The following is a 12360-nucleotide window of genomic DNA, read 5'->3' on the forward strand; positions in this document are numbered from 1 at the left end:
CAAATGAAAACTGATTGGAATTGGCTTTCAGAAACACCTAGGGTACAAATCTTACGTCTTCCTTGCTACTGCTCTTGCCTATAGATCCTAACAAATAGGGCTGTTTCTCAGTTTGTCTAATGGCTAGATGTTTTGCATAAGTGTTAAATGTAGAAAGACCACTCCCTTTAAAAAACAAAAACAAAACCTGTATCTTGCCTCTAACTTATTTAGTCCAGGATATGGTTATTACCTTTCCAGTGAAGCTCCTTAAAGATGTCAGATTCATTTAAACATAAATCTTAGGCTGGTAAACACTTTGAAATCGAATCTTCTAATCCACCGCTTACACTTCCAAATTTCTATGGGACAACTTTATTTAATCCCTCTCCATTCTGATTTTTATGCAGTAGCACAGTACTGTTCTGGTTTACATCATTACAGGGGAATAGTTCTATTGACATGAAGGATGTTATCAACTTAACTATTTTGAAATTGACAAACTTCAGTTTCTGATAACCCCTCCAAATTTTGTCATGAATTTTTTTAATGCATCTTAAATTATTTCTGCTCCTTGATCAGGATTTCTCTTCAAGAGTGGCTACGTAGGGGGTTCAGTGAACCTTAATTTAGAATACTATCACGAACAAGGTAAACTGAATATTTTGCAGCTTTTAGCTACAATAATCTTGTAACTAGTGGATAAAACACTTTCAGTCAAATGGCTTTCATGTTGTTTTTTCACTAAAGACTAAATCCTTGAACCTCAACTGAAGCAGACCTGGCAGTTGCCTATAATTTCTAGTCTACTGGATTCCATACAATTAGAGACCCATTTTAATCAGGTTTCAGAGTAGCGGCCGTGTTAGTCTGTATCCGCAAAAAGAACAGGAGTACTTGTGGCATCTTAGAGACTAACAAATTTATTTGAGCCCACGAAAGCTTATGCTCAGATAAATTTGTTAGTCTCTAAGGTGCCACAAGTACTCCTGTTCCATTTTAATCGCTCTTCAGATCAATTCTTGACTCGCCAACAAACTTGTTTTATGGCACTAAACCCATTAGCAGACTGTTTACTCTGTTGTTCTTTATACACCTCTAACCCGATATAACACAAATTTGGATATAACGTGGTAAAGCAGTGCTCCGGGGGGGGTGGGGCTGCGCACTCCGGCAGATCAAAGCAAGTTCGATATAACACGGTTTCACCTATAACGCTGTAAGATTTTTTTTTTTTTTTGGCTCCGGAGGACAGCGTTCTATTGGGGTAGAAGTGTACTTAACTACTTACAAATCTCTCATGAAAAGCATTTGTGTGTGTGTGGTTGGAGGGGGGTCGGGGGGAAGGTATTCAACTACTTGGTCCATTTAGGAGATGTGGATAATCTGCCTCTGAATTGACCTACAGTTCACTTTGTTTTGAATGCGTCTAATGTTTGACTGGAGAGTCTTTAAGATTTGGATTGTGGTGGGGTGGTGAACCATTTTACAGGAGTTGTCTGGATTATGTAGATTCCAGTTTATTGGGGGCTATGAACATCCTACTTGAAAATCTAGTCTTGGAATCCTAACTCCGGTGATATTCAATGTTCTGTCCAACACAAACTAATTTAGTATTACTTTACAGATGTGAGTGTTCAACACGGTTTCCTTCAATACAGTAGAGGGTAACTACATCCACATGGCTTAGCAACTTTTTAATCTTGTAATATGCTACTTGGTATTCAGACTTAGGAAGTTATCTAGTTATCTCACTTAGCAGCCACATCTAAATGTGTAGAGGATATTTGAAAAGTACACTGTTGTAGCTGTGTTTTCTTGTATTCAAAACTGGTTACCTAAAGTGTTCTGTAATACTGATTAAAACCTGCTTTAATTTAACCTGTTCTATCTCTTGCAGCTGTTGTATTATGCCACACAAATGCATTCACAAACATAACTTTAGCAGTTCTTAAGCAATGGGTAGCCTTTCTGCTTTTGAACTTTAACATGTCTTAAAGCCATTTAATAACACAAACTTTCTTAAGACTTTGTCTTGAAAACTGGGAACTTATGTTGAGGCTTCCTGAACATCTCTCTAAAAGCTGAAATCTAGAGCACAGGCTCTGTCTGAGGTTGCAGTCAGGTATAAGGTGTTTCTGGCTGCCTGGCCAGTATTGTTAAAGGGGAGGGGGTCCTAGCTAGATGAGACCTTGATATGGGAAATTGAGATCCACTGAGTTAGGGGAACAAGGCGTTATCATATTAATCTAGAAAAGGAAAATTACTCTTGACATACACTCAGTTTTCTCATAAGACACATGACTTATGAGGAGAGGCTGAGGGAACTGGGATTGTTTAGTCTCCAGAAGAGAAGAATGAGGGGGGATTTGATAGCAGCCTTCAACTACCTGAAGGGGGGTTCCAAAGAGGATGGAACTCGGCTGTTCTCAATGGTGGCAGATGACAGAACAAGGAGCAATGGTCTCAAGTTGCAGTGGGGGAGGTCCAGGTTGGATATTCGGAAACACTATTTCACTAGGAGGGTGGTGAAGCACTGGAATGCGTTACCTAGGGAGGTGGTGGAGTCTCCTTCCTTGGAGGTTTTTAAGGCCCGGCTTGACAAAGCCCTGGCTGGGATGATTTAGTTGGGAATTGGTCCTGCTTTGAGCAGGGGGTTGGACTAGATGACCTCTTGAGGTCCCTTCCAACCCTGATATTCTATGATTCTAAATATATGTTATGATAACTGTTATCAGCAAACACTATCATACTCCTGAAGAAAAGTATGTATGACAATATTCAAATAGGGTCAGTTGTCAAAACACTTCTGCACTGCACGATAAACTACAGTGGTGACTTTGAAAACACAAAAGCTTGCTAAGTTGCTGCTAGTCTAAAGCTTTGATTTTTATCTAGGGGGCCTATCTTTCATGTACTCAAATATTCATCAAGTGGTTTTTAAGGTTCCACCATAGACAACACCTTCTGTTTAATTGATATGAAAACGTGGTGCTACCAATCATATTTCTAATGCAGATAACTTTAATTTTTCAAGCTGCATGCCACAAAGGAAAGCCCTTGAACTATTGAATGTATCTGTGATCATTGTCCCTGGGATAGCTGGCTCCTAGAACATAGCTGTAGTGTTAAATATTTGGATTTTGCCAAAAAAGTGATTGTAATAACTTCCTTCAAATTCACCCAACTTAAATGTTGCTGTTAATTAAACAATGCCCACCTCTTTTCCTGAAAATCCATCTGTAATCTGATTTCATGTCTACTTAGATATTTTTATTGCTGAACTATTTGTATAAGATGCTATTAAACAAAGCTCTACTCTGACCTATGTTGCTGAGTAGGCAGTAGTGAACTTGCCGCTGGCAGTCAGCCAGGCAGATACTTGATGTTGTACAGTGGTCTTCTGTTTTTATAAATTGACTGTATGAACAAGTAGACTGACTCTACTATAAATTGTCCTGTAGCAGGAATCATTGACCCAAACTGGCAATTATTCTAAATTCTGTCTTGAGGAAAAATTTAAGTGAATGTAGTCCTGGTTGAAAGGTACTAGAATGCATTTAAGTCAGAGTTCTTCTCTCCATAGGCCGACATGGGGGGAGAAAGGAGAATAAATTTTCCTTTACCCTGCACAGAAATGTACCTCACAGTAGGAAATACAACATCTAAATGAGGGAACAGCCTAATTCTCATGCTGTCAGTTCATGGATGCTAGTTAGTATAGTGGTGAAATTGTAATGGTGACTTTTTTAATATGGATACTCATTGGCTTTTCCTATCTTTAGTAACTCAGTTGAGTCAACAGGTTTATTTGGTATAGCACACTGAAGAGCCAGGGGATAGTAACTGCCTTCAAGTCTGGGACAGAGGCATGGTAGCTATGTCTGAGTACCAATACTTACGTGATTTGGATTGCCCAAAGTTCTAGATGCATTCTGAAGCCTGGATTGATCGATTCACTCTCAATTCATCTGAGGCTTTTGGTGTACTGTAAACACATTTGGACTTCTAATTTTCCTGTGTGAGCGTGACCTGCTGGGAGGTCCTCAGTCATGGAGTGGGGTAATTACTCTTGAATAGATGGCAGTACTACTCTGTCCTATTGCATAAACAAAGAAACCTATTAAAAGAGAAGCATGTGGAACTAAGTAAAATGGGAGGGTAAGGAAATAGACCATGGAAACTGAGTAGGCTAGACTACTAAAATGTATTTATTCACTATTTCTCTTTCATAATTTAGTGCTTGGAGGTAATGACAGGGTGATGGTGGTAGCAGATTCTGCTCATTCTATTACTGACTGGGCTTGTAATGGGGCAGGTGACTTTAGATAACTATGCCACTTTTTTTAAACTTGGGGAAGGAAATAGTTATAAGTAGCAATAGCTAACAAATTATGTGTAAAAGAAGCTCAGGGTAGTTAAAACAGCAAGGGCCTGGACTTGAGCTGTTTAGTAGCCAAGACCTTAGAAACACAAGACAAGAGTAAGGTGGGCTTTAAAGACCGTATACCACAACCTTACTAAGTTGCTGTGATGGCTAGGAGACCTGTTGCAAAGTAGCTAATGAATTGATTATGAATGAACTATTGATGCTGTGCTTTTTGACAAACTAGTTTTAATTCTTCAGTTTAGGTATAAATGGATTAATATTGGAGGGGGAAATGTTGGTGCAGAGACCTCTGCCACAGCTGTCTGATATAAAATCTATGCCGAAAAGCTTGCTGATCAGTGAGAGCCTAACTCAGATTACAGAAAACCCTAGTATGTAGGGGTTTATTAAGGTAGTAGGGAGAACAGTGGGGCACTGATAACTTACACTTGTTCCAGTCTGTGTGTAGTTCAACACCATAGATATGGGTGTGTAGTGATAGTGAATCCAGAAGGGCTTTTGATCGGAAGGATGTGGTGCAGCATGCTGGCTTTATGGAGCTCAGTATATGGCTAGTAGTGCAAGGACAGAGTTGACGCTACAGAACTGTCCCTCTGTATGACTGTGCTGAGGGGAAGAGGCTAGAAGCTTGAACAGGTGTCAAGACAGCTGCAGTTTTATGGGATGTGGGGGTAAAGTGGGATGTAAGTGAAAGCTGAATCCCCAAGATTCCTCTTAACCCTGTGCTTTTAGACAGCTTTATTCTGTGTGTTATATAGATAATTCCCAAGTTAGTTTAAACTAAGGCCATGGCTACACTTGCAGCTGTAGAGCGCTTTGGGTTAAACCCGCCTTCGGAGAGTGCACTACGGAAAGCGCTCCAGTCTGTCCACACTGACAGCTGCAAGCGCACTGGCATGGCCGCATTTGCAGCGCATTGGGAGCAGTGCATTATGGGCAGCTATCCCAGTGTTCAAGTGGCTGCAACATGCTTTTCAAATGAGGGGATGGGGTGAAGCGTGTTTGTATGTGGGGGGGGGAGAGGGTTTTTGGGGTGCTGAGTGTCAGCACGCTGTTTTGTAAGTTCAGATCCCCCTAGCCCCCCTGCCTTTCTTTCTCTCTCACTCCTTAAGCATTTGCTTTGCCCTGCTGCAGCAGCCATTGTCTGAAACGGAGCTCTGAAAAGGCACTTCCGCATTCCTCAGCTGATTTCACAACGAAGAGAAGAGAGGCCACTTGACTTAAGGGGATTATGGGACGTTTCTGGAGGTCAGTCAGTCAACGCTGTAACTTAACTCCCCGTTTACACTGGCCCTGGGGCATCTCAGCCAATACACAACAGCTGTTATCCCTCTCCTGCAGGTGGAGTACCAGGAGCGCTCTAGCCAGGGAGTCAGAGTGCTCTATGTGCCTTGCCAGTGTGGACGGGAAGTAAGGTAGAGCTCTGGGAGGCTTTATTGCGGTATAAAGTGCCAGTGTAGCCAAGCCCTAAGCTATTTAAAACAGGATGTGCAAAAGACCATGCTGAATGAGTATTTCCACGGTTTTAAGAACTATAGCAAGAAAAATAGTGGACTAGACTGAAGGACATGTCAAAGATCTGATGCTTGTTTACTTTCAAAATGGCCTATAATCTTGGCACCCTATCTTAATGAGTCAAAAATTCATTTTAGCACTTCCTGGAGTTAAGACTCTTACTTTGTTTCCTTGCTCCCTTGTATACTCCCTTTACCCTGATTTCCCCCTTTCAAATAAAAGAATTGAGGTACTAGTGCATTGTCACAGGTTGGGGACCTTCTAGTGTTAACGGTCGAACCAGGTCAAATCTGGCTCTAGCATGCTACTAGATGAAACATTCCAATTTAGGTGGGTCACTGACTGTCAAGAGTTCAAAAAGATTGTTTTACAAATTAATTGGTTTCCTGTGTTGGTATCTGACAGAATAAATATATGGAGATATACCTAGCTCATAGAGCTGGAAGGGACCCTGAAAGGTCATCGAGTCCAGCCCCCTGCCTTCACTAGCAGGACCAAGTACTGATTTTGCCCCAGACCCCTAAGTGGCCCCCTCCAGGATTGAACTCACAACCCTTGGTTTAGCAGGCTAATGCTCAAACCACTGAGCTATCCCTAAGTGCCAGAACACTTTTCAGTTCTGCAGACTGTCTAGATAACTGTAGGGATTCTCCCATGTGTTGGCGCTGAAACACTGCTCACACCACCTTGGCTCTCAGAACTGTCACTTGGCACAGTGCAGATTAGTGGCATCAGGATAACTAAATACACCTCTACCCCGATATAACATGCATTCGGATATAACGCGGTAAAGCAGTGCTCCGGGGGGGCGGGGCTGTGCACTCCAGCGGATCAAAGCAAGTTCAATATAACTCAGTTTCACCTATAACGTGGTGTAAAAATTTGGCTCCCGAGGACAGCATTCTATCAGGGTAGAGGTTTTGGCACATTAGGATGTTAAGGGAATTCCCAGGGTGGATTTGATTTTAAATCATGATTTAAATCACTAGTCAGGAAGACTCGATTTAATCATGGATTTCTACATAAAAGTGCATTCTTGTTTGTTATAACCTTAATACATATTCTTCACAAGATTTAGATTTCATTTTTAGAAGGTACACACTATACATTTTTAAAGTGATTTATTTTGAAAACTTTTCAGATTAGTTTTACAGCTATAATCAGAAAATGAATGATTTTGGTAAATGAAATAACCAAATAAGTAATTGAGGCAGATGTTTACAAAGTCATTGGGAGGTGAACTATCTCCAATTCAACAGGTTAATATTAATATTTGGAGGATTTTCTTGCCATGCTGTATTGGGAGGAGAACATCACCAGACAGACATTTAAATTGTTTTAGTTAACTAAAACAACACGGTTAAGTATTCTGGATTTTTTTCTTCAACAGCAAACATATTATTTTAACAAAACAAGCATATGAATTTTTGAATTTAGTTAAACGTTCAAGTTTTTAAAATCAGATTTGTTTTTGGTAAAATTGTTTTAACTCAAATAGTTAAATGAAATATTTTTAAAAAAACCCTAAAAATTAAATTGACTGTCAGCCAGGTCAACATGAGAAACTTAAAATATTGGCTTTTGCAGCTAACTCCGTCATCTTCACCTTCCTTTTCCTGTTTGTTCATAATCTGGAAAAGAAAAACAAGCTCTCCTGCTTTTTCAGGTCCCAAACGATTTCTCAATTTGGAATGAATTAGTCCAAAAGAAGAAAATATTCTTTCTACTCTGGCAGAAGAAGCTACTGCTGTTAAAAGTGAGATTATCACTTCAACAGTCTCTGAATCCAAGTGCTTACGTGACTTCCACCAGCTCACTGGTGTGACTTTCTTTGAAACATCAGCAAACATATATTTCTTGAATGGTTAACCCTTAGCTCTGAAGTTTATTATAGTTGGCATTATGGAGGGATGATGGCTAGGACATGGACATCCAGCAAACTACTCTTCTTCAGCAGTTAAGGTTTGACCCTGGTACCGAGTATTGAGAATATTTGCAAGAAAATGAACTGGAGATGGTGCTTGTCTCATTCATTCTTTTAATGCTTGTAATTTAATTGTCATTGCATATTTCTCTTTTTAAGATCTCACTCAGTTCCTTCCAAATTTCAACAGCGTCAGCAATAAAACAGTTATTTCCCTGCATTTTGTTCAAGGCTACAGAAATAGGCTTCAGGGTACTCAGCATGTGTTCAACATTTCTCTGAAGCCCAATGGTGAGAACTTTGGCTATGACAGTGCAATCTATTTTTTCATGATTTTGTTCACAAACGGTTATCAGATTAAGCCAGTTCTTGATATAGTTCTCAAAACAGTCCACTACTGAGTTCCATCGCACATCTTGTGGGAGAGTTAGCTTGGTTCCTCCCACTTTTTTAGAGCAGCTGCTGCAGAGTGGTTGTTACAGAAGTATTTTGCAATTTCAACATTAGCCTTTATTTCTGGAACACTGAAGTCTTTGGCTAGGAGGTGGATCAAATGAGCACTGCAACCGTATGTTAGCTTGGGACACACTTCTAAATTTCTTCTCATCTTGGATACGTTTGCAACATTGTCTGTGACCAAGCTGCTTACTAGACATTTGCATTTTTCCCCAGTTTAAGGCTTTTACTGCTTCTACTTGTAAGTATTCTGCTGTGTGCATTTCCTGATGTCTTCCTTACAGAAACAAGAGATACATTCCCTTCCTCTGTTGTCACACAGGCACATACAACAGGATCATTGTGACATTGCTCCACCCATCATGACTCAGGTTAACAATTTCACCCTCTAGACCTTTTGCACACTGCTCGATTTCTCTTTCATACACTTTATCCAGCAATTTGCCTGTGACATCTGCTCTGTTGGGTGGACTGTATCCTGGTCTTAATGACTGAACCATGTTAATGAAGTGTGGGTTCTCAGTCATATGGAAAGGAGAGTTTGTTGCATAAACAAACTGGGCAATTTTTTTCATCAATTACCTCTTTTTGTAATCTGCTGGTTCTTATCACAAACTTCTCTATGGTTGTTTCTGGATGATGGAGACTTTTTTTTTTTTTTTTTTTTGCTACAAGCGATATACTGTGGCTGTCAAGGCTCCTTCCCCACTCTGAACTTTAGGGTTCAGAGGTGGGGGCCTGCATGAAAACTTTTAAGCTTAACTACCAGCTTCGATCTGGTCCGCTGCCACCACTCCCAATGTGCTAATTCCCTTCCCTGGGTAGCCTTGAGAGACTCTTCACCAATTCCCTGGTGAATACAGATCCAAACCCCTTGGATCTTAAAACAAGGAGAAATTAACCACCACCCCCCCTCCCACCAACTCCTGGTGGATCAAGATCCAGCCCCCTTTGATTTTCCCTGTTTTTTAGATCCATCAGGTTCTTAAAGAAGGCTTTTAATTAAAGAAAAAGGTAAAAATCATCTCTGTAAAATCAGGATGGAAAATAACTTTACAGGGTAATCAAACTTAAAGAGCCCAGAGGACCCCCCTCTAGCCTTAGGTTCAAAGTTACAGCAAACAGAGGTAAACACTCTAGTAAAAAGTACATTTACAAGTTGAGAAAACAAAGATAAAACTACCACGCCTTGCCTGGCTGTACTTACAAGTTTGAAATAGGAGAGACTTGTTCAGAAAGATTTGGAGAGCCTGGATTGATGTCTGGTCCCTCTTAGTCCCAAGAGCGAACTCCACCAAAACAAAGAGCACAAACAAAAGCCTTCCCCCCACCAAGATTTGAAAGTATCGTGTCCCCTTATTGGTCCTTTGGGTCAGGTGTCCGCCAGGTTACCTGAGCTTCTTAACCCTTTACAGGTAAAAGGATATTGGAGTCTCTGGCCAGGAGGGATTTTATAGTATTGTACACGGGAGGGCTGTTAGCCACTGTCATAACTATAAAGGGAAGGGTATGTGACACACATGATTTGACTGAAACACTATCATTGGTGGATAACTCTGAAACTATAGAAAATGATGGTGACCTTGAAGGTGGATAGTCTTCAGAATCCTGTATGTAGAGGATGGATTCTCCTAAACAAAATAAGTCAATGCAGTTATTTAATTATTACCATACTGCTCATTTAGTATTACTCATTGCATTCACTGACACTCAGAACTACTTTAAAGGTGCTATTGTAAAAAGATCTGCTTATTTCAGCTATTTATTTTTATCACAACTGCATCTAAAATGGTAGTATCATAGAGTAACAACTATATATTTTTTTGTTCATGAGAATTCAAGAATAGTCCAGAAGGAAGACAGGCAGTCCTTAAGAAAGAAGTATGAAATAAAAATGTTTACCAACCTGAAGATCCTGCATGTTCAGACATGTTCCTTTCATAATCTTCAATGCAGCTTCCTCCTGAGAAGGAACACTTCTCATGATGTTTCATTCAGGCAACCAGGCCTTGCATTTCTTGCATTGTTTGCATTTTGAACACATGCCTGTCTTACCCACAGGTAGAGGAACTTCATTAAAATATTCCCAAACTGGGTCTCTTTTATGACCTGCTGCCATTATAGGTTTTCCCTTCTAGTGAGAGAATGGTATGGTAGATTTCACATCAATGAAGGCTACACTCAGAAAGACCTCAAGACTTTTGGAATATGCTGCTCAAACAGTTTCATTTTTTGTTTCTACTGCCTGTCCCTCCCTTCTCACATTTATCTCCAGACTTCTCCTTGTCCAGATCTATTCTGCCCCCAACAATCTTCTAAATCTATACAGAAGCCCCTGGAACTCCATAAATTTGGGTCCCTAATCCATGATGAGATACATTATAGCTCAAATATCTTAATTAAAACTATCTTTAGATAGATTCCCCCCAAAGCATTTTATCAAAAAAATCCAATTTAAATCAAAATCATTATCCACCACCCTGGGAATTCCCTTAAGTACCGGTTCCTTCCTCAAAAACAAACAAGTTGAGTGCTTAAACTAGTGTGCCTTAATGTGGGCAGAAGCATGATCAAAGACTACAACTTGGAGTTAAGAGATTGGGGTTCTGTTCCTGTCATGATTTTACTGCTTTGATTCTGTCTTTCCATCCCCAATGGGGTTAACCCTTACTTCACGGGGTATTGAGAATTAATTACTAAACTCTTGGATCCTCAGTGCCTCCTATTTGAACTTGAGTATTCCGTTGTACAAAGTAGTGAAATTACTACAGTAACCAAAGTACTGGTGCCCCATCATTGTGTGACAACTTTCCATCAAAATTGTTGGATGTTTTCTAGATGGTTTGTTCTTGGTCTTTCAGATTGTGAATCGGCACGGTCCCGAGGCAGACAGGCATTTACTACGCTGTCTATTCTCGCATGTGGATTTCAGTGGCGATGGTAAAAGCAGTGGCAAAGATTTCCATCAGGTAAATTCTGCACTTGGACAATCACTAATAATACTTTTAATTGGCTTATTGCAAAGCTCTCAGGCCATTTTAAGCACAAAGGCAGGGTACAGGTTATAGTCTTCAGTTAATTGGTGGAAAATATCCATGCAGAGTTTTTCAATTACAGCTTCTTTTGTTGTCTCTCTAAACTAGCAAGAAGTGGAATTACTGAGAGTCTCTCTTTTAAAGAACTGACTTAGAAAACCTGCTACTAAAGTGTGGTGTCCCCACTTTTTTTTTTTTTGGCCCCAGGCAGTACCTTCTTAAAACATCCCTTACTTTTTTAAAGCTTAGTCCAAGCTAGTAATACAATGAGCAACTATCTTACACACTTCCAAACTATTTAGACTTTTGGGGCACACCTATTTCCTGGCTTAACCTCCGTTCTTTTCTAAAATCTCTTGAGAAACATTGCTTAATTTAGCATACTATGCTCCTATTTGTTGTGCATACAGACACTATCTATGCTAACATCTGTAGGAGCCTAAGACAAGTGAAATAAAGTACCAGACTTGCACATCAAGTTTACTTTGCCAGGTGACTGAGAAACTGTGTTTGGCTAGCTTGTCTAGTCTGGCAAATATTAAAACCTAGACTTCCATGACAAGGAAACAGTCAAATTCTGATGGACACTAGTCTGTCCCCTTCTGTGTTTCTTGGTACTGAATTCAAAATCCGAAGCACTCTAAAATCTGACTGGGCTATTGCTGCTGTGGAGTGAAAAGTAAAGTGATAACTTAATACAGATGCAATATGTCAAAGCAATAGCAGATTTACAGTTGCCTTGTTCTTTTCAGACTCAGTTTCTGATCCAGGAGTGTGCGTCGCTGATTACAAAGCCAAACTTTATCTCGACGCTGTCTTACGCCATTGACAATCCATTGCACTATCAGAAGGTTTGTATACCCTGTTTTAAAAGGGTCAGTCATGGGAAAATAAGTCTCTATTTTATTGTGGAATTATGTAGAATGTTTTCAATGAGTTATATTTAAAATGGCTTTTTAAACAGGAAAACTTGTCAAACAAGGCAGTAGCATTCATTCAGTGTGTAACTGCGCTAGCAGACTAAAAATCCAGCACAAGAGGAGTGTGACAGAGGTTTTGCT

The 12360-nt window shown here is 40.0% G+C and overlaps 1 protein-coding gene across 10 annotated transcripts in view; it reads left to right on the plus strand.

Annotated features, from left to right (window-relative positions):
* CNOT1 (CCR4-NOT transcription complex subunit 1) overlaps nucleotides 1-12360 on the plus strand; it is a 103653-nt gene that overhangs the window by 15202 nt on the left and 76091 nt on the right. For all 10 annotated transcript variants that reach the window (XM_026652836.2, XM_026652835.2, XM_026652840.2 and 7 more), the window contains exons 3-4: nucleotides 11126-11233; nucleotides 12052-12150. In XM_026652836.2, coding sequence (XP_026508621.1) covers nucleotides 11126-11233; nucleotides 12052-12150 — 207 coding nt within the window. The remainder of the gene's footprint in view (nucleotides 1-11125; nucleotides 11234-12051; nucleotides 12151-12360) is intronic.

This window comes from Terrapene carolina, unplaced genomic scaffold (genome assembly GCF_002925995.2).
Source record: "Terrapene carolina triunguis isolate 2854851 unplaced genomic scaffold, T_m_triunguis-2.0 Scaffold130, whole genome shotgun sequence".
NCBI classification, from domain to species: domain Eukaryota; kingdom Metazoa; phylum Chordata; order Testudines; family Emydidae; genus Terrapene; species Terrapene triunguis.